We start from the raw sequence: 27,812 nt of genomic DNA, 5'->3' as shown, positions 1-27,812 counted from the left end.
TTGGAAACATCACAGCATATCTCTATTTCCTGCGGCAGCTTAAGAAGTTTAATGTCAGCCAAGCAGCCATGACTCACATCTACAGGGCCACTATTGAAAGTGTTCTCACCTTCTCCGTGCTTGTCTGGTTTGGTCACACAACCTCTCAAGACAAATCAAAGCTGGAAAGAGTAGTACGTCGCGCATCAAAAAACATAGGATGTATAGCCTCCCTACACTTTCCTCACTCTATTCCACCAGAATAATTAGGAAGGCAAATAAAATCATTGCAGACAACTCCCATCCTGCACATCACCTCTTCAATCTCCTCCCATCAGACAGGAGATATAGAAGTATCCAGAGCTCAACATGTCGCTTCAGGGATAGCACTTACCCCGTAGCCATTAGACATCTGAACTCATAGTACAGTATATGCATATAGCACTTTAAAAAATAAAATAAAAACTGAATGTAATTTCATATGCTGCTGGTTTTTGGTTTATGTATTGTATTGTCCTTCTTGTTTGTGTATCTATGGTTGTCTGTATATGTTGACTAGGGTGACCAGATCCAAACTGTGCATTTGAGGGACAGAAGTATCGCTTGTGTGGGACAAGTTGTCCCACACAAGCGATACTGGAGTACCGGGTTAGCAATGACGCGAGAACTACTATTCTATTAAATGCCTTGATGTCATATTCGACCATAGGCCCATTGGCTATCATTTATAAACTCTGGTGTCTCACATTGTTTTAAAATCATGCTTTATTTTTTTATTTTTATGCTATTTTAACAGGCTTAAAAACACATCTTGCAGGAAGAGACAATAAGCGCGCTTTACAACAGAAGACTATTAGGGCATTTGAACACTGATGCAATTGGCCTGTCATGAGTCACAATGTGTGGGACAGGGTCTCAATTTGTGGGACGCCTGAAAAGTCTTGGAAATGAGGGACTGTCCCACGCAAAGAGGGACATCTGGTCACCCTAATGTTGACATGTACTTGTTGACATGGCAAATAAATTATTGAATCTTGAATCTTTGGAAACAACACAGCATACTGTATCTCTGCAGTGCAACATTTTATGATAGAGCGCTTCATTTACGAGCAGTTACTGTACAATCAACGACCCTTTCATGTGGCAGATGTACACGATATGCAACAGCATAGTATTCATATTTGTATTCATAACCGAACACACACAATCTAATCTTTAACCCATTCTGACCTGAGATCAGATTCATACGAGGTTTCCACTGGACACACATACTGGTCTGATTAACCCATTCTGACCTGAGATCAGATTCTAAAAATGTCAGTCGTTCTTCGAATTTTTCAAAAAAAAAAATTCGGTGGCGCGATATGAGCTTGTAGATCTGCTATTTTTCAATAGGTAAAGCATAACATGATGCTAACACCAAAATGGGTGCCCAGTCAGAATGGGTTAAACGGTCCTTATAGAAAGACGACACACACAAGGACATGAAACTAATTTGTGAAACAGATTAATTGGAAATACTGCATCCACCATGACTTGGTGCTTGCTCTGGAACTATACGAGGCAGAATGCGGTGATGGTGATGGATGACCCGAGGCACTTATGCCAGACATGCAACGACTCTGAAATACGTATGCCAGAAATACCGAGATAAGAGGCAACTTTAGTGGCACCTTCGCCATCTCGCATGCTTTTGCAAATCACCGTTCGATATTATTGCCCTTTTCAAATTGAGACCAATTTGACCAGTTGCCAACTCCAGACTTTCTATAATCGCAGCAGGAAAAAAGGCACCGTTTATTCTAACGTTTCAAAAAGTATAGCAAGGTCAGGACTGAGGCTTTTGTACTTTTACTATAAGTACAATTCAGTACTTTTACTTGTATAATAGAGTACTTCTGTAGAGCGTCGCAGTCCCCGCCCCCCTATACCAGGGCCCAGGAAATGATTCCCCGTTTATACTTTCAAAAAGTATTTATTTAACCCATTCTGACCTGAGATCAGATTCATACGAGGTTTCCACTGGACACACACTGGTCCGATGAACCCATTCTGACCTGAGATCAGATTCATACGAGGTTTCCACTGGACACACACTGGTCTGATGAATCCATTCTGACCTGAGATCAGATTCATACGAGGTTTCCACTGGACACACACTGGTCTGATTAACCCATTCTGACCTGAGATCAGATTCTAAAAAATGTCAGTCGCTCTTCGATTTTTCAAAAATAGCGGACCTACAAGCTCGTAGCGCGCCACTCGGTGGCGCGCTACGAGCTTGTAGGTCTGCTATTTTTCAAAAGCTAAAGCATGACATGATGCTAAACACCAAAACGGGTTTCCGGTCAGAATGGGTTAAAGACCTTTTAAGTGTCGTATACAAAGCCAACTCTTGCCGTGACAAATCATGACAACAAACACAATTATTTTGGGCCGAATAACTAAATAAAGAAGAAAAAAACAGCACGTTACAACACTTTGTTGTTGTTTTTCTTCTTTGTAATTATTTGTTTGGTCCAAAACATTGTGTTTGTTTGTCATGAGTTGTCACGACACGAGTTGGCTTTGTCCGCGGCGTATAACCGTCTTTTAAATAAATACCTTTTGAAACGTCTATGAGGTAAAAATGCTTTGGGAATCATTTCCTGGGCCTGGCGTCGTCATGAAAGGGGGCGACACTCTATATCGCAGTATTGGAAAGGAAAGGTACTATGTTTACCCAGGGTAACTGGACTAAGGGTACTATGGTTACCCTGCAGGGTTACTGGACTAAGCTCAATAACTTGTTTACAGCCAGACCCTGCTCATAGAACATTTCATGGTAGGGGTTAAATGCCTTGTCCAAGGGCACTTCAGCGGTGGTAATATACACACACACACACACACACACACACACACACACACACACACACACACGGAGAGAGAGTTTTCTCACATGTACAGTATAGGATGTTATATGTACACATGATGATATTGTATACAGCACTCTGGCTTATTTTTAAATAAGCTCCATGAATAAACTCAGCCAGACTGATACAATCAGTCTGGCTGAGTTTGTTTATAGAGGCCAGTATAAACAACGACGCAGAGATTACTGCAGTGAACTCCACATCCCATAGTCTGGGAGGTAACGGGGGTGACTGACTCCTACATCCCATAGTCTGGGAGGTAACGGGGGTGACTGACTCCTACATCCCATAGTCTGTGGGAGGTAACGGGGGTGACTGACTCCTACATCCCATAGTCTGGGAGGTAACGGGGGTGACTGACTCCTACATCCCATAGTCATAAACATTATGCATTTTGCACTGTTTAGGCTAGGGGTCCTGAATCTTAGTCCAGAGGGCCCCTGTGCGCAGATATTGCGTCGGACTTGAACTCATGCTTCCTTCATGAGCCCGAGTGTCCAAGTTGCTCCTTTACACCTGACAGGGGGGAGTTTCCCTGGTTGGACGTCGTAGCGCGTGGAAGGAACACGTTATTCCAACCAGTTCCTTTCCCCTCCATCAGGCGCCCCGGCTGGCCAGGGGGAGGCAGTTTTAGAGACCAGGATTACTGCATGTTTTTTTGTGAGGGTACCTACCCTATAGGGGACACGGGGAGAACATGTGAGGGTACCTACCCTATAGGGGACACGGGGAGAACATGTGAGGGTACCTACCCTATAGGGGACACGGGGAGAACATGTGAGGGTACCTACTACCTACCCTAGGGGACACGGGGAGAACATGTGAGGGTACCTACCCTAGGGGACACGGGGAGAACATGTGAGGGTACCTACCCTATAGGGGACACGGGGAGAACATGTGAGGGTACCTACCCTATAGGGGACACGGGGAGAACATGTGAGGGTATACCTACCCTATAGGGGACACGGGGAGAACATGTGAGGGTACCTACCCTATAGGGGACACGGGGAGAACATGTGAGGGTACCTACCCTAGGGGACACGGGGAGAACATGTGAGGGTACCTACCCTAGGGGACACGGGGAGAACATGTGAGGGTACCTACCCTAGGGGACACGGGGAGAACATGTGAGGGTACCTACCCTATTGGGGACACGGGGAGAACATGTGAGGGTATACCTACCCTATAGGGGACACGGGGAGAACATGTGAGGGTATACCTACCCTATAGGGGACACGGGGAGAACATGTGAGGGTACCTACCCTAGGAGACACGGGGAGAACATGTGAGGGTACCTACCCTAGGGGACACGGGGAGAACATGTGAGGGTACCTACCCTAGGGGACACGGGGAGAACATGTGAGGGTACCTACCCTAGGGGACACGGGGAGAACATGTGAGGGTACCTACCCTAGGGGACACAGGGAGAACATGTGAGGGTACCTACCCTAGGGGACACGGGGAGAACATGTGAGGGTACCTACCCTAGGGGACACGGGGAGAACATGTGAGGGTACCTACCCTAGGGGACACAGGGAGAACCTGTGAGGGTACCTACCCTAGGGGACACGGGGAGAACATGTGAGGGTACCTACCCTAGGGGACACGGGGAGAACATGTGAGGGTACCTACCCTAGGGGACACAGGGAGAACATGTGAGGGTACCTACCCTAGGGGACACGGGGAGAACATGTGAGGGTACCTACCCTAGGGGACACGGGGAGAACAGATTGCTTCCTCTTAACGACCTGTAGAATAAAGTATATAAACCACAGATCCTGCCTGACAAGCTGGTGTGAGTTTGGTTTGTGTGATTTGCGGGTTTATATTGTCACCGTGAGAGGAGTCAGATGCTCCACAGAGTCAGCAGAGACACAACAAACCTGACGGCAGGTGTGAGACGATTTATTGATCAGCAACACAGGGAAGCAGATGAACAGAGAGAGAGAGAGAGACACAGAGAGAGAGAGAGAGAGAGAGAGAGAGAGAGAGAGAGACAGAGAGACAGAGAGACAGAGAGACAGAGAGAGAGAGAGAGAGAGAGAGATGGAGAGAGAGAGAGAGAGAGAGGCCAGTGGAATATATAAAATAAACTTTAGGACAAAAAGAAAACAATATTTCCTCCCCACATAATGCTGCTCCCATGTCGATAATGCAGCAGCATGTGAGAACACAGCTGTTCTCATACTGTAGTTACTGTACACACATAAACACAGTGTTCTCTCTCTCCCTCTCTCCCTCTCTCTCTCTCTCAAGGACACTCTTCCTTCACACACACAAACACACACACACACTTTGTCTATTGCACGCACATACATTTGTATTTACATAGTATATTGTTTTACGAGAACTATGTCCACTTTAGTGTACATCGATTTCTTTATAACAATTCCCCTGTTAGTCCTAAACTCTATACATTCCTTAACCCACACACACACACGCACACACACGCACACGCACACACGCACACAAACACACACGCACACGCACACACGCACACAAACACACACGCACACAAACACACACGCACACACACGCACACGCACACACACACACACACACACACGCACACGCACACAAACACACACACACGCACACGCACACACGCGCACACGCATGCACACACGCACGTGCATATAGCCTTATCTTTACATTTTTCCCACGGCCGTACACAGAGGATCACATGGTATGTTCAGGTCAGACAGGGAGGAAGGCAGGGAGGCGGTCATCTTTAATAATATTATATATATATATATATATATATATATATATATATATATATATATGTGTTCAGGTCAGACAGGGAGGAAGGCAGGGAGGCGGTCATCTTTAATAATATTATATATATATATATATATATATATATATATATATATATATATATATATATATATGTTCAGGTCAGACAGGGAGGAAGGCAGGCAGGGAGGCGGTCATCTTTAACCCATTCTGACCTGAGATCAGACTCATACGAGGTTTCCACTGGACACACACTGGTCTGATTAACCCATTCTGACCTGCAGAGATCAGATTCTAAAAATGTCAGTCGTTCTTCCATTTTTCAGAAATAGCAGATCTACAAGCTCGTAGATAGAGATAGATAGAGATAGAGAGACGAAAACAACCACGAAAGTCTAATTTTACCGCTTTCCTTTCCTCGCAACAAAAAAGCTGCTGCTCTCCCAAATCTGGCTGTGACAGGCCGTCCGCCCCACACGGAATACTATCGCCACTTGGACCCGGACGCAACGTAAACGTAGCACTACAAAATGACGTCAGACTTAACCCATTCTGACCTGAGATCAGATTCATACGAGGTTTCCACTGGGCACACACTGGTCTGATGAACCCATTCTGACCTGAGATCAGATTCTAAAAATGTCAGTCGTTCTTCGAATTTTTCAAAAATAGCAGACCTACAAGCTCGTATCGCGCCACTCGGTGGCGCGATATGAGCTTGTAGATCTGCTATTTTTCAATAGGTAAAGCATAACATGATGCTAACACCAAAATGGGTGCCCGGTCAGAATGGGTTAAATACTGAATGGCAAGGTGCTACCTTCCAACTTCCAATGGCAGCCCATTCATCCAAACAGAAAAGTCCTCTCTGATTGCATTAAAACAATGTTAAACTCACCAACATTGCAGGTGTGAACGGAAAGCTTGAATTATCCTCTTTCTATCCTCAAAGTGTTTGTTTCATAAAAAATCCACTGCAGACATGTTATGAGCTACTTTGTGTCCTTGAGGAAAAATCACGTCTCTCTCTCTCTCTCATTAGCAGGCAACAGTGCAGCACTATCCCTCTCTCTGTTTCTGGCACAACTGCGCCCCTACTGGTAACATCACATAGGTGACAACACACTTAGGGCTGTATTTTGCGTGTCTTAAGTACCAGGTCTTATTCCCCAACTTGAGTAAACTAAAGACCTGGAGGCGTGATCAATGCTCTTTGGCCACTCAGAATAGCCAAATGGCATTGATGGCACGCCTCCAGGTCTTTAGTTTACTCAAGTTAGGGAATAAGACCTGGTACTTAAGACACGCAAAATACAGCCCACAGAGTCACGGACATTGCCGTTCCTTGGAGTGGTTGCACCGCTCAAAAATAAGAGTCCGCAAAACCGTTAAGAAAAACTCAGCTCCACTGATTTATTGATTCAACATTTCGATCACTAGGATCTTCTTCGGGAATTGCATTCCCGAAGAAGATCTTTCCAGGTGCTTCCAAACTCCGATGGAAACATGCAGGTCTGCAAAAAGGTCAATAGCGAGTATGCAGGACGTTAATTATCACAGTTACATGAAATGATGTGGTTTTATGAGTTTAATAACCGTGACTGTCCTCTGGTGAGATTTGGGTGTGTGATTTAACACGGCAATATCCCCACAACACGATAATGTCCAATATTATGACTGTAGTCACATTAAGTATTCACATGAGAGTCCCGTTTACTGACTCAACTTCACTGTAATGCAATTGTACACGTCCCGATATGATAGTACTTTTTAGAATAATAGCACACTGTATGTGTGTGTGTGGTCGTGTGCTGCCGTACGAGGGAATAATGATTTAACTGCTTTGTTTTCATGTACGCAAAGCAACCCAAAAGTGTGGCATCATACCATTAACCCATATTGGACGGGAACCCCTTTCGGTGTTCTAAGCATTATGTTATACTTGTTATACTTTAGCTACTGAAAAATAGCAGATCTACAAGTTCGTAGTGCGGCACCGACTATTTTTGAAAAATGTGGCACAAATCTTTGAATATATATTCTTTCAGAGCGAACGTTTTTTTAACTCAAGTCTTTGCTTCTTGGGGGGGGGGGGGGGTTCCTGGAACAACATATTTTCAGATGGGGGTCGATGGCCAATTACATAATTATAATTTTTGGGGTCCACCGCTCCGGTGGTGAGCTGACCACCGCTCCGGTGGTGAGCTCACCACCGCTCCGGTGGTGAGCTGACCACCGCCCTGGTGGTGAGCTGACCACCGCTCCGGTGGTCAGCTCACCACCGCTCCGGTGGTGACCTCACCACCGCTCCGGTGGTGAGCTCACCACCGCCCCGGTGGTGAGCTGACCACCACCACTCCGGGGGTGAGCTGACCACCACCGCTCCGGGGGTGAGCTGACCACCGGAGCTGAAATAACGTTGAGCGGTCGTTGGTGAGTAAAAACAGAGAGAAGGGCTGGAGCGGTGGTGGCGGTGGTTTGCTCTTCAACGCGGCTCAGTGACGTCATGTTGTAGTTCGGTGGTCCCCTCAGTGACCCCATTTCTCTCCCCATTAGCTTTGTACACATTATACACTCGCACACTTTGTGAAGATTCCATTGGGAGAGGAATTCCCCTGAATGTTTTTTTTCTCTTTTCTCCATTCATTATACTGTCACCGTGTTGCTATGGCAACGAGACAATGTGAGGCCACGCACAGCACGGAGGAATATCATGCTCCATAATTATGGAGGAATGATAAAACCGTCCGATAAATAATCTGTTTATTGAATGAAACACACGCAGAGACCTTTGTGTCGTCACCGGGGCTTCAATATGACATGATTAATAAGAAGCTCTAGCGCAGAAAATGTTTCATGTCAAGGACCCCCAAAATTATTCTCATTATCCTGTGGATAATGAGAATATAATGCCGAGGACAGGTTTGACCTACGTTAGGCTACGTTCCCCTATTTCATACGTGGGCAAACTGGCGGCCCGGGGGCCACATGCGGCCCCTACCTTCACTTAAAGGGACACTTCACCCTTTTTGCAAAAGAATATATGTTAATGACGTTTAGAAGCTTTAGAACACTTTCCTGGGGGTCTTTATGTGTGTAATATGTGGTTTTAGATATTTTAGATGGTAGCAGTGAGCCTGTTGTCTCTGATGTCATGGACACTGGGCTCACTTCCTTCCTGGACTACATGTTGTCTCAGTAAGACAGCTCTCCCCCCTATCCACAAGGAGGAGCAGTGCACCAAAGAATTATGGGAATTGTACTTTACTTTACTTGTATTTTTTTTAATCGACCTCAGTCCAAAATGGGCTAGCATTGTCCATTAGCACCATGCAGTTCCACTGCTCAGTCAAAGCTTCCGAACGCAGTGCTGCCATAAACTAAACATTAACATTGAACCGTCAAAGTGTTGAACACGCATGTGTTCTTAGTTAATGTGTAACATTGACAACGGAACCCAACGGCTGCAACACAGCAACCACAACACCTACACACAGTATTCCCTCACACTTCAGTCAGTGTTGTGAATACCTCTAGAACCAGTTAAAGTCGACTTATATACAAATCTGCAACGCAAAGTTGTGCAGGTGTTGCTTGTAAGAAACATAAGGTTATCTTTGAAAAACAAAGAAGGGAACAGTGCCAGAAACTTGCCAAAAATGTTGCTCTTTGACATTGTCCAATGTCTGTCCAATGTCTGTCCAATGTCTGTCCTGATGACGGTTGAATAGACCGAAACGTTTACCAATACATTTTTGGTAAGTTTCTGGCAGTGTGCGGTGGAACACTTCTTTGTTTTTCAAAGAAAACCTTTTTTTTATTTACTCTAAATTGTTATCCCACGATTTTGTAACCCAGTTTTCTTTTCACCCAGTGCCAATTATCTAATGTAATCCTGGGCGCTACACTTCCTCTGCCAACCTGGGGCTGGGGGGCAGCGGACTGACCTCATGCCTCCTTCTATGCATGAGGAGTCCAAGCTGCTTCTTTTTTCACCTGACAGAGAGGAAATTTCCCCGGCCGGACGTAGCGCGTGGAAGGGACACGTTATTCCGACCAGTTCCTTTCCCCTCCATCAGGCGCCCCGGCTGGCCAGGGGGAGGCAGTATAGTGACCAGGATTACGGCATGTTTATGTGAGGGTATACCCTAGGGGACACGGGGAGAACATGTGAGGGTACCTACCCTAGGGGACACGGGGAGAACATGTGAGGGTACCTACCCTAGGGGACACGGGGAGAACATGTGAGGGTACCTACCCTAGGGGACACGGGGAGAACATGTGAGGGCACCTACCCTAGGGGGACACGGGGAGAACATGTGAGGGTACCTACCCTAGGGGACACGGGGAGAACATGTGAGGGTACCTACCCTAGGGGGACACGGGGAGAACATGTGAGGGTATACCTACCCTAGGGGGACACAGGGAGAACATGTGAGGGTACCTACCCTAGAGGACACGGGGAGAACATGTGAGGGTATCTACCCTAGGGGACACGGGGAGAACATGTGAGGGTACCTACCCTAGGGGGACACAGGGAGAACATGTGAGGGCACCTACCCTAGGGGACACGGGGAGAACATGCAAACTCCACACAGAAAGGCCCTGTCGCCAACCCCCGCCTTCGGGTATATGGGCACTGATGACGCGGAGGAGGGAACACGCCGCCAGCACCCATAGTGTCCCCAGCGGGAATCGAACCCAGGACCTTCTAGCTGTGAGGCGAAATAAAACCTTTTTAAGTATATGCTTTATTGCCCCTTATTGACACCTGTCACTATAGCCTTCTGAGGTGTGCATCGGCCTTTTGCTGAAAAGCTTGTAAGAAACACACATGCTGTAGCCCATACAAGCACACATGCACACTATATGCAATGCATACACATGCACACAGACACAAGTGTGTGCATGCACCTACACACCTTTGAGTCACTGTTGCTAGAGAGAGCAGCAGTCTGTCAATGTCACACAATGTCCGTCTCCACATGGGGGGGGGGGGCATTATTATTTAAAAATAGCAGATCTACAAGCTCGTAGCGCGCCACCGAGTGGCGCGCTACGAGCTTGTAGGTCTGCTATTTTTTTTTAATCGAAGAACGACTGACATATAGAAACATTAGCTTTTTCAGAAAACTGTCAGGATGTATAGAAGAACATTTTTTAGAATCTGATCTCAGGTCAAAATGAGACACAAGTAAATAAATCCATAACTAAATAATCCATAAATAAATGGCCAGCTAGTATCCTAAACCCTACCAATATTTTAATGTTTTACAAATGTTAAATCCATACGTTCTTCATGATTATTGTGAATAATACATACAATAAATGTTGTTCAGATGAATTGAATAGTTAATAGAAATACAAGGTAATAAATATATGCATGCAGAAGACATTATAATGCTCAACATATTTGTATTTCTTTGTTTGTTGTTGTTGTTGTTGCTACTGCTGCATAATTGTCATCACTTTGAACATTAGCATGTCTGAGAGGTCATTTTGACCGTTTTTAAATTTTTTTTTGATTTTGACGTTTATTATCTTTGAGACCATGAAGCTTTCAGAAGGTTTCCCTTTCCATGACCAACCTCATCCATCACCGTTCCATCATCTCAAGACATTTTTGAAAAAAAATCTTAAATATGAATTTATGGACATGCTACTTGTGTCTCATTCTGACCTGAGATCAGATTCTAAAAAAATGTTCTTCTATACATCCTGGCAGTTTTCTGAAAAAGCTAATGTTTCTATATGTCAGTCGATTTTTCAAAAAAATAGCAGACCTACAAGCTCGTAGCGCGCCACTCGGTGGCGCGCTACGAGCTTGTAGATCTGCTATTTTTAAATAGCTAAAGCATAACATAATGCTATAACACCAAAAGGGGAATGGATTAATTGATAAAAATGAAGTTGTCCCCTTTGTAAAAAAGTACGCCCCCCTGTTGGTTAGTGCACTGCTTCTATCCCCTCTTCACTTAGTTCTCTAAACTAAAGCCATTGTTTTAAAAAGTGGCACTAAGCCATAATGACCTCCTGTGTGTGTTATACGTGCCCCGCGCTGCGCAGCCTTGTGCCAAAAACATCATGTTCCTTCACTTTCTCTCCTCCAACCAGAGGTCAGCGTTACTCCCAGTAATTCCCAGTTTTGATCGATTTGTTTTTTTTTTAGAAAACGGAAACATAACATATAAATCTCTCCTATATTATGGACATCCTGAGCGGTCGAAATGACCGCAGTTCATTAGAATAATGATCACCACAAATTAGGCACATTTGAAATCGTCTGCTTCGCAAGCTCTCTCTCTCTCTCTCTCTGCTATGAGCACTCGGACACGCGCACACACACGCACACGCACACACACACACACACACACACACACACACACACACACACACACACACACACACACACACACACACACACACACACACACACACACACACACACACACACACACACACACACACACACACACACACACACACACACACACACACACACACACACACACACACTTAAGTTACACCTGGTTCCTGTTAATGATAACCTATAATGTCAAATGCACTGCATTGGGGGGGCGTAAACTGGAGACAGACTTTATTATTGTGAAGATAAGATCAGAAGAAGGTTGGAATAATGTGTTCCTTTCACGCGCTACGACGTCCAACCAGGGAAACTCCCCCCCTGTCAGGTTGTAAAGGAGCAACTTGGACACTCGGGCATGAAGGAAGCATGAGTTCAAGTCCGTTGCTCTCCCCTTGTCCCCCATATATGGGGACTAGGTTGGTCTCCCCTTGTCCCCCATATATGGGGACTAGGTTGCTCTCCCCTTGTCCCCCATATATGGGGACTAGGTTGCTCTCCCCTTGTCCCCCATATATGGGGACTAGGTTGGTCTCCCCTTGTCCCCCATATATGGGGACTAGGTTGGTCTCCCCTTGTCCCCCATATATGGGGACTAGGTTGCTCTCCCCTTGTCCCCCATATATGGGGACTAGGTTGCTCTCCCCTTGTCCCCCATATATGGGGACTAGGTTGCTCTCCCCTTGTCCCCCATATATGGGGACTAGGTTGGTCTCCCCATGTCCCCCATATATGGGGACTAGGTTGCTCTCCCCTTGTCCCCCATATATGGGGACTAGGCTGCTCTCCCCTTGTCCCCCATATATGGGGACTAGGTTGGTGGAGGGTGTGTAGAGGTGGGGGGGGGGACTGTGACCAGCCTGCGTGCGTCTGTCTGTCTGGGAGCCCATAATACTGTCGTCTCCATCGTTACGCATGTTTGGTGACCATGAAGAAAGAAGACCTATAAACTCAATACACACGATGTGACAGAGGCATTATTTGTGGTGTTTACCCGAGGATCAATATGTTGTCAAGACGTTTGTTCCTGTCTGGGTGTCCATAGTGCAACGTGCAGCTAGAGAGACGTATACGCACTCAAATGGGGCCTTCACCCCCCTGCCCCTTTTACCCGTCTGTAAAACAACTGCCCCTTTTACCCGTCTGTAAAACAACTGCCCCCTTTTACCCGTCTGTAAAACAACTGCCCCCTTTTACCCGTCTGTAAAACAACTGCCCCTTTTTACCCGTCTGTAAAACAACTGCCCCTTTTTACCCGTCTGTAAAACAACTGCCCCTTTTTACCCGTCTGTAAAACAACTGCCCCTTTTTAACAGTCTGTAAAACAACTGCCCCTTTTTACCAGTCTGTAAAACAACTGCCCCCTTTTACCCGTCTGTAAAACAACTGCCCCTTTTTACCCGTCTATAAAACAACTGCCCCCTTTTACCCGTCTGTAAAACAACTGCCCCCTTTTACCCGTCTGTAAAACAACTGCCCCTTTTTACCCGTCTGTAAAACAACTGCCCCTTTTTACCCGTCTGTAAAACAACTGCCCCTTTTTACCCGTCTGTAAAACAACTGCCCCTTTTTACCCGTCTGTAAAACAACTGCCCCCTTTTACCCGTCTGTAAAACAACTGCCCCTTTTTACCCGTCTGTAAAACAACTGCCCCTTTTTACCCGTCTGTAAAACAACTGCCCCCTTTTACCCGTCTGTAAAACAACTGCCCCTTTTTACCCGTCTATAAAACAACTGCCCCCTTTTACCCGTCTGTAAAACAACTGCCCCATTTACCCGTCTGTAAAACAACTGCCCCTTTTACCCGTCTGTAAAACAACTGCCTCTTTTACCCGTCTGTAAAACAACTGCCCCCTTTTACCCGTCTGTAAAACAACTGCCCCCTTTTACCCGTCTGTAAAACAACTGCCCCTTTACCCGTCTGTAAAACAACTGCCCCATTTACCCGTCTGTAAAACAACTGCCCCTTTTTACCCGTCTGTAAAACAACTGCCCCTTTTACCCGTCTGTAAAACAACTTCCCCTTTTTACCCGTCTGTAAAACAACTGCCCCTTTTTACCCGTCTGTAAAACAACTGCCCCTTTTACCCGTCTGTAAAACAAACGGTCAAAATGACCTCTCAGACATGCTGGTGTTACAGAGGGCACACACTGCCCGTATAGCCATGATACTAAACACGTTGACCCATTCTGACCTGAGATCAGATTCATACGAGGTTTCCACTGCAGGACACACACACTGGTCTGATTAACCCATTCTGACCCGAGATCAGATTCATACGAGGTTTCCACTGCAGGACACACACACTGGTCTGATTAACCCATTCTGACCCGAGATCAGATTCATACGAGGTTTCCACTGGACACACACACACTGGTCTGATTAACCCATTCTGACCTGAGATCAGATTCTAATTAAAATGTCAGTCGTTCTTCGATTTTTTCTCAAAAACAGCAGACCTACAAGCTCGTAGCGCGCCACTCGGTGGCGCGCTACGAGCTTGTAGATCTGCTGTTTTTCAATAACTAAAGCATGACATGATGCTAACACCAAAATTAGTTCCCGTTCAGAATGGGTTAATATAAATGCACCATTTTCCATTAAGCAATAGCACAAAAGCAACGTTCAGACCATGCAGATACAGGTCTTTGTCAGGGCTGTATTGTGTACTGTAATTTATGCCCCTCTATACCTCAGTATGAGGGGTGATTGTCTCACTGATTTTAAAAGCACTGCAGCTCAGTCACTCTTCTCTCTCTCACCGCTGATAAGAGGCACTCACTGGCACTCAGGGCTCGACAGTGCGACTAGGTACTCGGCATTTGCGACTAAAAATATCACCGTGCGAGTTGTAAAATTCAAATTTGTAGCACAGGTGAGACTACAGGATTCGACCGTTCAATCGTGATAAAAGACAAGTCTCTGTCTACAGCAAGTGCACATTCTATAGTCGCGGTTCTATACCTATACATTTATATTTCTGAACGGCGGTGTCGTTCGCCAAAAAAGAGCAGAGCTACAAGCCAACAACGTGTCGCGGCTCAATGCGGCGTTCATTTGAAGATCTGTTCCCTTTGCTCCCACCGCCCCTCCCCTCCCTGTGTCGCTGCTCCGTGCTCTTCCCTGTCACTGCTTGCTGACTGTCAGCAGCGGCAGACAGAAAAGAAGATAGCATTAGCACGATAGCACAGATTCAGAAGGAGTTGCTTGGACCCCGACACGTTATTTGCAAAGTTTGTTTGTAATGTTCAAAGTTCAAACGTAACTTACTTTTAACCAAACGCGGGTGAAACGGCGTGCAGCCGTGCGCGCGCACACACACACACACACACACACACACACACACGGAGTGGACGGATTGACGTTTATCAAAAACAACCCTTGCTTAGCGTTTGCTTACAAAAGCGTGTGCCCAGCATAAATGATAATGCGAATGACCGAACTGGCTGGATTACCGTATTGATATCAGTCAGTCAGTCAAAGCCAAGGAGAATGTTACAATACTAATTAATTCACCATCGAGCAGCCTCTGCACTGTCTGAATGTCACACTGACATGATAGAACAGCAGGATAAAAACGGATAGCCTGTCTATCCATCCATGAGCAACATATTATCTATCTAGCTCTGGTCCATAGCTCTAATGTGTTGCACGTATTAGAGGTATGGAACAGAGCTACTATCGATCTATCTACAAAGTATTAGCATAAAACAAATCGATTATATAGATTATATGAAAACAAACATAACAATGATATCATGATGAATATCACTATTTTGTGATAATTGCTGAAAAGATAGTGATATAATATTTTGACATTATTTTCCACCCCTACCTCATATCACTTCATTTAAACAAATCACACCCATGTGAAGTGAGGGGCGCTCTTGTCATCATACATCATCAGCAGATATCATCTCATACTGGCCAATCAGAATGCCTGTTGCCTGTGATTGGTTAGCTGATTTGCTCGTTTACATATGAAATACATTTTCCCTTCAATGTCAATGGCGTTTAATTTATGTCATATTTAGCAGAATTTTGACGTATAATTTCTCTGTTGATTGTCAATGGCTCATTTTGAGATGTGTGCGGACAAAGGCTGTATATAGGAGGGGCTAGCACCCCTTAAAAATACATAATTTTTCTTTTTTTTGTAAATATTTTTTATCCCACGATTTTGTAACCCATTTTTCACCCATGTGCCAATCATCTAATGTGATCCTGGGCTCTACACACCCTCCACCAACCTAGTCCCCATATATGGGGGACAAGGGGAGACCAACCTAGTCCCCATATATGGGGGACAAGGGGAGACCAACCTAGTCCCCATATATGGGGGACAAGGGGAGACCAACCTAGTCCCCATATATGGGGGACAAGGGGAGAGCAACCTAGTCCCCATATATGGGGGACAAGGGGAGACCAACCTAGTCCCCATGTATGGGGGACAAGGGGAGACCAACCTAGTCCCCATATATGGGGGACAAGGGGAGACCAACATAGTCCCCTATATGGGGGACAAGGGGAGAGCAACGGACTTGAACTCATGCTTCCTTCATGCCTGAGTGTCCAAGTTGCTCCTTTACAACCTGACAGGGGGGAGTTTCCCTGGTTGGACGTCGTAGCGCGTGGAATGAAACCCGTTATTCCAACCAGTTCCTTTCCCCTCCATCAGGCGCCCCGGCTGGCCAGGGGGAGGCAGTTTAGAGACCAGAAAAATACATCATTTTTCATCGTGCTCCTAAAATAATGTGTGTGCTACTAGTTCAACTTACTGTAGGCGCAAACGACGTGCTACTTGGAAAAATGCTAAGCGTCGAGCCCTGCCGGCACTCAAACGACAGTACACTGTACACACTGTACACTCAAACGACAGTACACTGTACACACTGTACACTCAAACGACAGTACACTGTACACACTGTACACTCAATCTACTGCTCTCCCAAATCTGGCTGTGCATGCCAGGCCGTCTGCCCCACACACACACTGTGTCATTAATGCAAACTATAGATTCAACATACTCAACCCTTTAGCACATTCTAATATTGTACTGAGCAAATGGACTGTTATACCACCTTCAATAATAATGATGATAATAATAATAGTCTTTATTGTCTCCACGTCGTATATCTTTTTGTTGTCATGGACACTTGTACAAAACATTAATAATTCTACCCTCGAGTTGGAAGGATTAAGACTCATTTTAACCCTCAATGGCTTCCCTTTCTGAAAAATGACGTAATTGTGAAAAGATTCACGAGTTTTAGATATTCTATTTACTATGAGATGCGGGAACGGGAGCTGGTGCCACTTGGACCCGGACGTAACGTATAGGACTACAAAATGACCCGGACGTAACGTATAGGACTACAAAATGACCCGTACGTAACGTAGGACTACAAAATGACCCGGACGTAACGTAGGACTACAAAATGACCCGGACGTAACGTAGGACTACAAAATTACCCGGACGTAACGTATAGGACTACAAAATGACCCGGACGTAACGTATAGGACTACAAAATGACCCGGACGTAACGTATAGGACTACAAAATGACCCTGACGTAACGTAGGACTACAAAATGACCCGGACGTAACGTATAGGACTACAAAATGACCCGGACGTAACGTATAGGACTACAAAATGACCCTGACGTAACGTAGGACTACAAAATGACCCGGACGTAACGTAGGACTACAAAATGACCCGGACGTAACGTATAGGACTACAAAATGACCCGGACGTAACGTATAGGACTACAAAATGACCCGGACGTAACGTATAGGACTACAAAATGACCCGGACGTAACGTATAGGACTACAAAATGACCCTGACGTAACGTAGGACTAGAAGAAGAAGAATTTGGCCGCGGACTGAAGCAAATATTTGACTTAAAAGAACGTTTTCTGTGAAAAAAATATATATATTCAAAGATTCGCACACGTTTTCATGATTCTTTCAGCAGAGCTACAAGCTCGTAGCGCGGCACTCGGAGCTTGTAGATCTGCTGAAAATGAAGCTTGTAGATCTGCTGTTTTTTCAGTGGTTTAAAAGCTATATAAGGTGACACAGACGTCGTCCGCAGGTCTCAAAGGCTATAAACACCACGTCTGTGTGTCTCCGGGTCATTGTCGTCTGATTCCTCACAACAAGTGCACAAACTGGAGAGTAAAATAACAAACAACGTCTCCACAACAAACCCTGAAATCCAACCACGTATAAAACCCAGGCGAGCAGAAGGAACAACGGAACAGATTGCTGTTTGTTGTGTTCGGCAGAGAAGACGCGCCACTGCAGAGTAATGAGCCTGTTCACCCTGAGAGAGAGGCTTAATTTAACTGAGCATCCAAAGCTCATTGTGTAAACTAAAGCGTATGTATGCAGATGTCTGTGCGTGCCGTGCGTGCGTGTTTATATGCGTGCGTGTTTTTCAAACTAGAAAAAATACCTTCTATGTGAAAACCGTAAGTATAGACAGCCTATTTGCAACCTTAGGCTAAACAACACAAGAATCCCAAAGGTCATCGGTAGATATAAAGGATTGGAAAGAAGTCAGAGGATTTGTAACCTATGTGTAATGAAGCCAGAATTGCAGAGATGAGTATCATGTGTTCTGTTGGAATGTAAGAATACTGGCATTATGAATTTCAGGCAAAAAAATACCTGCCACTTTATTTATTTTTACCCACCCTTCTATGTTTAAATGAATTGCATTACTAAAATCTGAAAAACAAAAAGTAATCTATAAATTGGGTAACTGAAAAAAAAATTCTTCCACTGTACAAATAGGGAAAGCCTTTCCGATTATGTCCATGTATATCGTGTAATCTGTAATGTATTGTATGCTTTTGATTATGAATCTGTGCTCCGAACCATGTGATCATGGTCGTGAGTTCAATAAATGATGATGAAAGCTTATATACTGTGATTGTATGGATTGTATTGTATTGGATTATGGATGTATCATGTACCTATATGACTGTTAGTCATAGGATGCTGTGTACCGTTTTGTCTTTGTTTTTGTCTGCCTTTTTATTTTTCAACTTTTACTGATGTTGTATTTAAAGGTTTGTTTGTCTTGTTTTCTGTTGTTTTCTTTGGTGTTTTTACTCTTTTATGTCATCATTGTGGGGTTTATTTAACCCATTCTAACCGGGCACCCCTTTTGGTGTCGGCATCATGTTATGCTTTAGCTATTGAAAAATAGCAGATCTACAAGCTCATATCGCGCCACCGAGTGGCGCGATACGAGCTTGTAGGTCTGCTATTTTTGAAAAATTCGAAGAACGACTGACATTTTTAGAATCTGATCTCAGGTCAGAATGGGTTAATCAGACCTAGTGTGTGTCCAGTGGAAACCTCGTATGAATCTGATCTCAGGTCAGAATGGGTTAAGAGAAGCTGTCAATGCCACCATTTATTATTTGTCAAACTCAGTATTTAAATAATGCTTCTGTGGAAAGAAACCAATAAACAAAAAAAATGATGATGAAGTATTCACGTTATCGCGTAATGTTATGCGTGTGTGTGTGTGTGTGTGTGTGTGTGTGTGTGTGTGTGTGTGTGTGTGTGTGTGTGTGTGTGTGTGTGTGTGTGTACTGTATTGTATTATACATACAGTACAGAGGCATGTGGACCCCTACTATCGTGTCTGGGGTATTTAAAACATTCGGTGAAAATAAGCCAGTCTCTACAAGCTCAGATTTGCGTGATGTTTCTACTCGCGGTGAGCTTGTAGATGTTGGGCTAATGTCAGTGAAGAGCTGTTTCTGTGTGTAGGAGAGACAGCATAGGGCCTAGTATAGACCCCTGTGGGACTCATCAATTAGGGTTTAACCCATTCTGAACGGGAACCCCTTTTGGTGTCAGCGTCATGTTATGCTTTAGCTATTTGAAAAATAGCAGATCTGTTATTTAGGTCTGCAATTTTTTGAAAAATCGAAGAACGACTGACATTTTTAGAATCTGATCTCAGGTCAGAATGGGGTTCATCAGATCCATGTGTGTGTCCAGTGGAAACCTTGTATGAATCTGATCTCAGGTCAGGTCAGAATGGGTTAAGTGGTTAACGGAGTGCATGTGTGCAGCGCATGGTGCTGTGCAGATACCCAAATTCCCTTTTCACTCAGCTTACACACACACACACACACGCACACACACACACACGCACACACACACACACACACACACACACACACACACACACACACACACACACACACACACACACACACACACACACACACACACACACACACACACACACACACACACACACACACACACACACACACACACACACACACACACCACGAAATGGGGAGGGTTGGTAGAGTGGTTAGCAGTGTTTTCGGTGGCTTTTTGCTCCAGGGGGTCACCTCATCAGTGACCCTCTTCAGCTATGCCAGCTGTGCCACGCTACATACAGTATGCTCCTATGCCACCAAAATGTGGAACGCCCTACCAACAGTCATTAAGACATGTGAATCCCTTGACTCCTTCAAAACCGCTCTCAAAGGGCACCTACGGACGGCTGCAATTCGAAACTGGCCCCCGTAAAATCTGAATCCCCCCCCCCTCCCTTTTCCCCTCACTGTATATGTATCCTTTCCCCTTTTTTCTTCCTTTATGATAAATTCCTGTTCTGTTCTTTAACTACATAGAAGTGTCTATTTGTATGTCTCTAAATGTTTTGATGAATTGAACAATGTGGACCCTATGTTGTAAACAAGTGTAATGCTTAATTGGGGTCGTCCACTCACAGTTAACAGCCTTTGTATTGAGTTTGTGCTTGAAATGTGTACTGTAATTCTGCAAACTGTTAATAAATATTTCAATCAATAAAAAAAAAAGGAGTTGTGTTCCTGTGCACATCTGGTGGTATCTCTCATCCCCACCAAAACACACACACACACACACACACACACACACACACACACACACACACACACACACACACACACACACACACACACACACACACACACACACACACACACACACACACACACACACACACACACACACACACACACACACACACACACACACACACACACACACACACACACACACACACACACACGCATGCACACACAGTATTAATTGTATTATTTTTTTAATACAACTTCCTGGAAAGAGTTATGAATTATAATGTTACACTGATACCTTGAACTGCCATCCTGTTTTAAATGTTCTATGTGTATACTAGGTGCCCTTTTTGCTGTGTTCTTGTGTTTCATGTTACCTGCCTCATGTGTTTATGCCTTGCTGTAAACCAAATCGCCCCCACGCCGGGGACGAACAAATAAATGAACCTGAACCTGAACCTGAACACACAACGACTTTATGGCACATTAGGAATCAAGTGTTTGTATTTGCAAAGAGAAGACCCCCGTTCACACTCACATGGAGCACACTGTCTTCATGGTGGCACACGGACAGACCAGGCACAGCTGCGCGACATGAGACTAATTAATTAGAGAGAGAGAGACAGAGAGAGAGAGAGAGGAGTGTGTGTGTGTCCTCCTTGGTCTACCAGACCAAGGACCACGTCCCACAGGGAGAAGGACGGACGGACGGACAGACGGACGGACGGACGGACGGACGGACGGACGGACGGACGTGGGCCACTCACCTGGAGCACGGTCTTCATGGCGAGCAGGGAGACGGTGGCCGTGCAGATGTTCTCGCCGTTCCTCACCTTCTGGCCCATGGTGAAGAGCATGGGCGCGGCCAGGCCGAAGGAGGTCAGCCACATGGCCAGGATGAGCCTCTTGGTGCGGCTGCGCGACATCACGCTCTGGGAGATAAGAGAAGATATTTGTCATTATTGTGTCAACGAAATTAAAAGGGGGTGCGCACCCTTTTCCGACACACCGAAGATCCGAAGCGGGGGGACATGCGATGCGATGCGAAAAAGCGCTGGTCCGACATGCGCTGCTCCCGTGCTTGCGGTTAGGGTTAGGTTAGGATTGAGGTTTCGGATCAATAGTATGTCGGAACTAAAGCCTGCACCCAATTAAAAGTGCCAACCAATCAGTGCATCATATATCACAAAACAACATGCTGTATACAAGCTAAAAACAAAACATACATGACTTCTTGTTATTGCACAACCCCAACACAGCACTAGTAATGCACAAACATTGTAATTTCAGCGGTTATCGCACAACAAACCCTTATTGCACTTAGGATAGCTAAAATGTGTCGCAGCGACAGATCATTTCTTTAGCAGCGGTGAGTGCAGTTCTAGCGCTGTGGGATAGAAGCTGTTACTGAATCTGTTTGTCTTGGACTTGATCACTCTGTAGCGTCTGCCTGATGTTAACGGTTCAAACAGTTGCCATCATACCAAGACATCAGAGACACATACTTCCCACAGATTACAACCACCACACACGGCGATTTTGAAAACATGACCAATGACAAAAAACTCCCATATCTGCTGGGCGAAGTACAACAATGTGCAAAACACAGCAGCAAGATTTGTGAGTTGCTGTGATAGGAGAAGGATATCAAATGGAACACAACCACCCTAAAGACTAATCATTGTGTATATTCCTGCACTATACCTGCATCGAGTGATCTTTGGTACACTATCTATTGAAGATTCTGACCTTCAAATGTACATCATTTTTGTTTTGATTGTATTGCTGTATTGTTGTATTGTTCTTTCTGCTTTGGCATCAATGTAAACGTACGTTTTCTCATGCTAATAAAGCCCTTTGAATTGAATTGAGTGTGCGGGGTGGGAAGTGTCTTTCATAACGTTCAGAGTGTTTTTTTTTACGACGGCGGTCTGGGTGTGTGTAGTCCCCTCCTTCACCTTGGCCTTGAAGGGGTGGCAGACGGCCATGTAGCGCTCCGCCGACAGGCTGGCGATGTTGAGCGCCGTGGCGTACGAGCAGCCGTCGCGCAGGAAGTAGTAGCCGCGGCACACGGCGTCGCCGAACACCCAGGGGTGGTGCAGCCAGATGAAGTTATACAGCTCGATGGGCATGGAGACCACCTGGAGGGGGAGGGGCAGGGGGCGGGCAGAGGGTTAGAGACCACCTGGAGGGGGAGGGGCAGGGGGGGGCGGGGATTTAGAAACAAATTTGTTCAATGCAAAATGCTGCGTTCAAAGTTCAGGAGACTTCGGGGGGGGGGGGGGGGGAAAATCTCCTGAACGCTGCCTTCCTTCCAGCATGGCATGGAAAGGAAAGGAGAGGAGAGGAGAGGCATTTCTTTCACCGTGTAAACACTGCATTCGTGGTCTGGAGACGGGCAGTTGTTTTACAGACGGGGTAAAAGGGCAGGGGCTGAAGCCCCCTTTTGATGTCTATGTGAGCACGTCCCTGAGGGAGGGAGATGACAGGGCCGTGTTTTAGAGAGATGTGGACGAGCCGGCTGACAGAAGCACCACTTTTTGAGGGGCCTCTCCTGTACACAACATGCAGGTTTAATGTTTGTCTCTTTGAGGGGCCTCTCCTGTACACACAACATGCAGGTATAATGTTTGTCTTTTTGAGGGGCCTCTCCTGTACACACAACATGCAGGTATAATGTTTGTCTTTTTGAGGGGCCTCTCCTGTACACAACATGCAGGTTTAATGTTTGTCTTTTTGAGGGGCCTCTCCTGTACACAACATGCAGGTTTAATGTTTGTCTTTTTGAGGGGCCTCTCCTGTACACAACATGCAGGTTTAATGTTTGTCTTATTTGAGGGGCCTCTCCTGTACACAACATGCAGGTTTAATGTTTGTCTCTTTGAGGGGCCTCTCCTGCACACAACATGCTGGTTTAATGTTTGTCTCTTTGTGGGGCCTCTCCTGTACACAACATGCAGGTTTAATGTTTGTCTCTTTGAGGGGCCTCTCCTGTACACAACATGCAGGTTTAATGTTTGTCTCTTTGTGGGGCCTCTCCTGTACACAACATGCAGGTTTAATGTTTGTCTCTTTGAGGGGCCTCTCCTGTACACAACATGCAGGTTTAATGTTTGTCTCTTTGAGGGGCCTCTCCTGTACACAACATGCAGGTTTAATGTTTGTCTCTTTGAGGGGCCTCTCCTGTACACACAACATGCAGGTATAATGTTTGTCTTTTTGAGGGGCCTCTCCTGTACACACAACATGCAGGTATAATGTTTGTCTTTTTGAGGGGCCTCTCCTGTACACAACATGCAGGTTTAATGTTTGTCTTTTTGAGGGGCCTCTCCTGTACACAACATGCAGGTTTAATGTTTGTCTTTTTGAGGGGCCTCTCCTGTACACAACATGCAGGTTTAATGTTTGTCTTATTTGAGGGGCCTCTCCTGTACACAACATGCAGGTTTAATGTTTGTCTCTTTGAGGGGCCTCTCCTGCACACAACATGCTGGTTTAATGTTTGTCTCTTTGTGGGGCCTCTCCTGTACACAACATGCAGGTTTAATGTTTGTCTCTTTGAGGGGCCTCTCCTGTACACAACATGCAGGTTTAATGTTTGTCTCTTTGTGGGGCCTCTCCTGTACACAACATGCAGGTTTAATGTTTGTCTCTTTGAGGGGCCTCTCCTGTACACAACATGCAGGTTTAATGTTTGTCTCTTTGAGGGGCCTCTCCTGTACACAACATGCAGGTTTAATGTTTGTCTCTTTGAGGGGCCTCTCCTGTACACAACATGCAGGTTTAATGTTTGTCTCTTTGAGGGGCCTCTCCTGTACACAACATGCAGGTTTAATGTTTGTCTCTTTGAGGGGCCTCTCCTGTACACAACATGCAGGTTTAATGTTTGTCTCTTTGAGGGGCCTCTCCTGTACACAACATGCAGGTTTAATGTTTGTCTCTTTGAGGGGCCTCTCCTGTACACAACATGCAGGTTTAATGTTTGTCTTATTTGAAGGGCCTCTCCTGTACACAACATGCAGGTTTAATGGTTGTCTCTTTGAGGGGCCTCTCCTGTACACAACATGCAGGTTTAATGGTTGTCTCTTTGAGGGGCCTCTCCTGTACACAACATGCAGGTTTAATGTTTGTCTCCTTAGTTCAATGTGTGTTTTGTAAACGCCGTTGAACAATGAAGTGAACATTTACGTCATAATGTCTCTTTATTGTTAAATGGCGTTTAATGTTTGTGTTTGCACCGTTTGTTTTATATCACCATGACATCACCTCAATAAACATGAGTTAAAATATATTCGCGCCCCTCACTTCACACGGGTGTGATTTATTTTCTCCACATGCTCTGGAAGGGGGGGGGGGGGGCATGTCAAATTCAGTAGTTTAATGCCAGTTATGGCCATGCAGTTATATGTGACCATATCATATACCATTAACAATAAAGCCAACATTTTCACAATTGCTTATGCTTCTGAATTACATTCCAAGCATTAGTTCTGCACGAAAAACACTGCTTGGGCTAAAAAAAAAAGGGCCATAGCCACTTTCCCAAAATGTGCCCAACATTGTAAAGACCCCCATCACATTAACCCATTCTGAACGGGAACCCATTTTGGTGTTAGCATCAGCTTTATGCTTTATAGCTATTGAAAAATAGCAGATCTACAAGCTCGTAGCGCGCCACTCGTCTGCTATTTTTGAAAAGTTCGAAGAACGACTGACATTTTTTAGAATCTGATCTCAGGGCAGAATGGGTTTGATCAGACCAGTGTGTGTGTCCAGTGGAAACCTCGTATGAATCTGATCTCAGGTCAGAATGGGTTAAATCAGACCAGTGTCATGACAATTATTGTCAATCCATTGCCGACTAATTGTCGTAAAAAACTAAAGCTCGCAATGGATTCAGAATCATGAAAAGCCCCTATAGTTTGACACAAAAAAATTGATTGATTGATTGATTGATTATGTATTAACAGTTTGCAGAATTACAGTATACACATTTCAAGCACACAAACTCAATACAAAGACTGTTATAACTGTGAGGTGGACGACCCGATTAAGCATTATACACTTGTTTTACAAGAGGGGTCCACCATGTTCAATTCATCAGAACATTTAGAGATGTACAAATAAGACACTTCCATATAGCCAAAGAACAGAACAGGAATTCATCATAAAGGAGGTAAAATAAACATACGGGGGAAAAGGGAGGGGGGCGGTGGGGATTCAGATTTTTACTTAAAGCATAATATGTTGACATTATAAGCGATAACTGGCAGCTTGCTGGAATTGGACGTCCCCCCCCCCCCCCCTCCTCCCCCCCTTCCAAAATGTAATGTTGACGGAGAGCATGTGGAGAAAATGTGGCGCTTTTGTCAGCCGTGTCCACATATTTATTTTATTTTATTTGTTTTGCTATTAGCTCCCAGCTTGTGTTATGATGAATTCCCGTTCTGCTCTTTGGCTTTACAGAACAGAAGTCTATATTTGTATAGTCTCTATAAAATGTTAATGATGAATTGAACAATTAAGGTGGACCCTCTTGTAAACACGTGTATGGTTTAGGTGTGTCGTGTCGTCCACTCACAGTTAACAGTCTTTTGTATTGAGTTGTAGCCTAGGCTACTTAAAATGTACTGTAATTCTGCGAACTGTTTAATAGCCTACACACTTCAATCAATCAATCCACACATATTGTGTTTCATTTGTTTTGCTCCATACACTGTAAATCCCTGGAACATGTGACGCGTTTAAACCTAAACACCATGTGTGTAATAATAAAATGCCAAGTATTTGTTAATATTCATACAATGCAGTAGAACACGAGTTCACTCAAACACCTCACGAGAAAACCATAGTGTTCAAATTCTAAACACCTATATAATATGACTGACTTTGATTGTAAAAACTAAACACGTTTATGTGTTTAAAAAGTGTTACGGGCGATTAAACATGTTCTTCTGTTTATAATCTAAACACTGTGACACGTTTAACAAGTGTTACAAAGTACGTATGTGTTTAAAACAGTTTATAGCCTAAACGCTTGGGTTCAGTGTGTATTATACTAACCAGGATAAGGAGGTCGGACGCCGGCCAGGCTGGCCAGGACGGTGGTAGTTTATACTAACCAGGATAAGCAGGTCGGACACGGCCAGGCTGGCCAGGACGGTGGTAGTTTATACTAACCAGGATAAGGAGGTCGGACGCCGGCCAGGCTGGCCAGGACGGTGGTAGTTTATACTAACCAGGATAAGGAGGTCGGACACGGCCAGGCTGGCCAGGTGGTAGTGCACGGTGCTCTGGAGGTTCTGCAGGGTCTTCCGGGTCAGCAGGGTGTACAGCGTGATGGAGTTGCCCAGGCTGCCCACGGAGAACAGCGCGATGTACACCACGGTGACCACCACCTTGGAGTAGACGTCCGTGTTCACGTCCAGGTCCTCCGGGTCCTCCGAGTCCAGCTCCTCGCCGCCGGACCCGTTGTGGTCAACGACGCCGTCCAACAGCGAGGACCAGCCGCCGGACAGGGAGTCGTTGTGCTGCCCGGCCCCGGCGAACAGTCTCTGCGTGCCGGCCAGCGCGCTCCGCAACACGTCGCTCTCGGTAAGAGTGAAGTTTACATCCATAATAACGTCTTCTTGTTATTATCGCGTGGATACGAGTAATAATAAACCATCGACGGGGAGAGGAAAAGCATACAGTGCGCTCGTTTAGATTCTGTGCACATTGGTTTTGTCACTACGACTATACGAGTCACTTTGTCAGATAGATTCCACTTTGTTGTGTTGTGTTGTGTTGTGTGTGTAGGCTATGGAGAGAGAGAGAGAAGGTGGTTGCACATGCACTGGCTGGACGCGTTTGTCTCGTTAAAACGATGGAGAAACGCCGCAAGAATCCGAAAAACGCTCGGTGTGTGTGTGGGGGGAGAGAGAGAGAGACAGACGAGG

At 45.3% G+C, this 27,812-nt stretch overlaps 1 protein-coding gene across 1 annotated transcript in view; it reads right to left on the bottom strand.

Annotated features, from left to right (window-relative positions):
* LOC308315870 (neurotensin receptor type 1-like) overlaps positions 1-27,491 on the bottom strand; it is a gene marked incomplete at both ends in the record, with an annotated part of 46,635 nt that extends 19,144 nt beyond the window's left edge. Inside the window, 3 exon segments of the mRNA XM_080764104.1 lie at positions 21,642-21,806; positions 22,833-23,015; positions 27,114-27,491. Coding sequence (XP_080620230.1) covers positions 21,642-21,806; positions 22,833-23,015; positions 27,114-27,491 — 726 coding nt within the window.
* Between the last annotated feature and the right edge of the window lie 321 nt (positions 27,492-27,812).

Source organism: Protomyctophum bolini (genome assembly GCF_963924005.1).
Source record: "Protomyctophum bolini genome assembly, chromosome: 5".
Taxonomy (NCBI): Eukaryota; Metazoa; Chordata; class Actinopteri; order Myctophiformes; family Myctophidae; genus Protomyctophum; species Protomyctophum bolini.
Note: the sequence above shows the minus strand (reverse complement) of the source record. Positions and strands in the feature narration are given on the sequence as shown.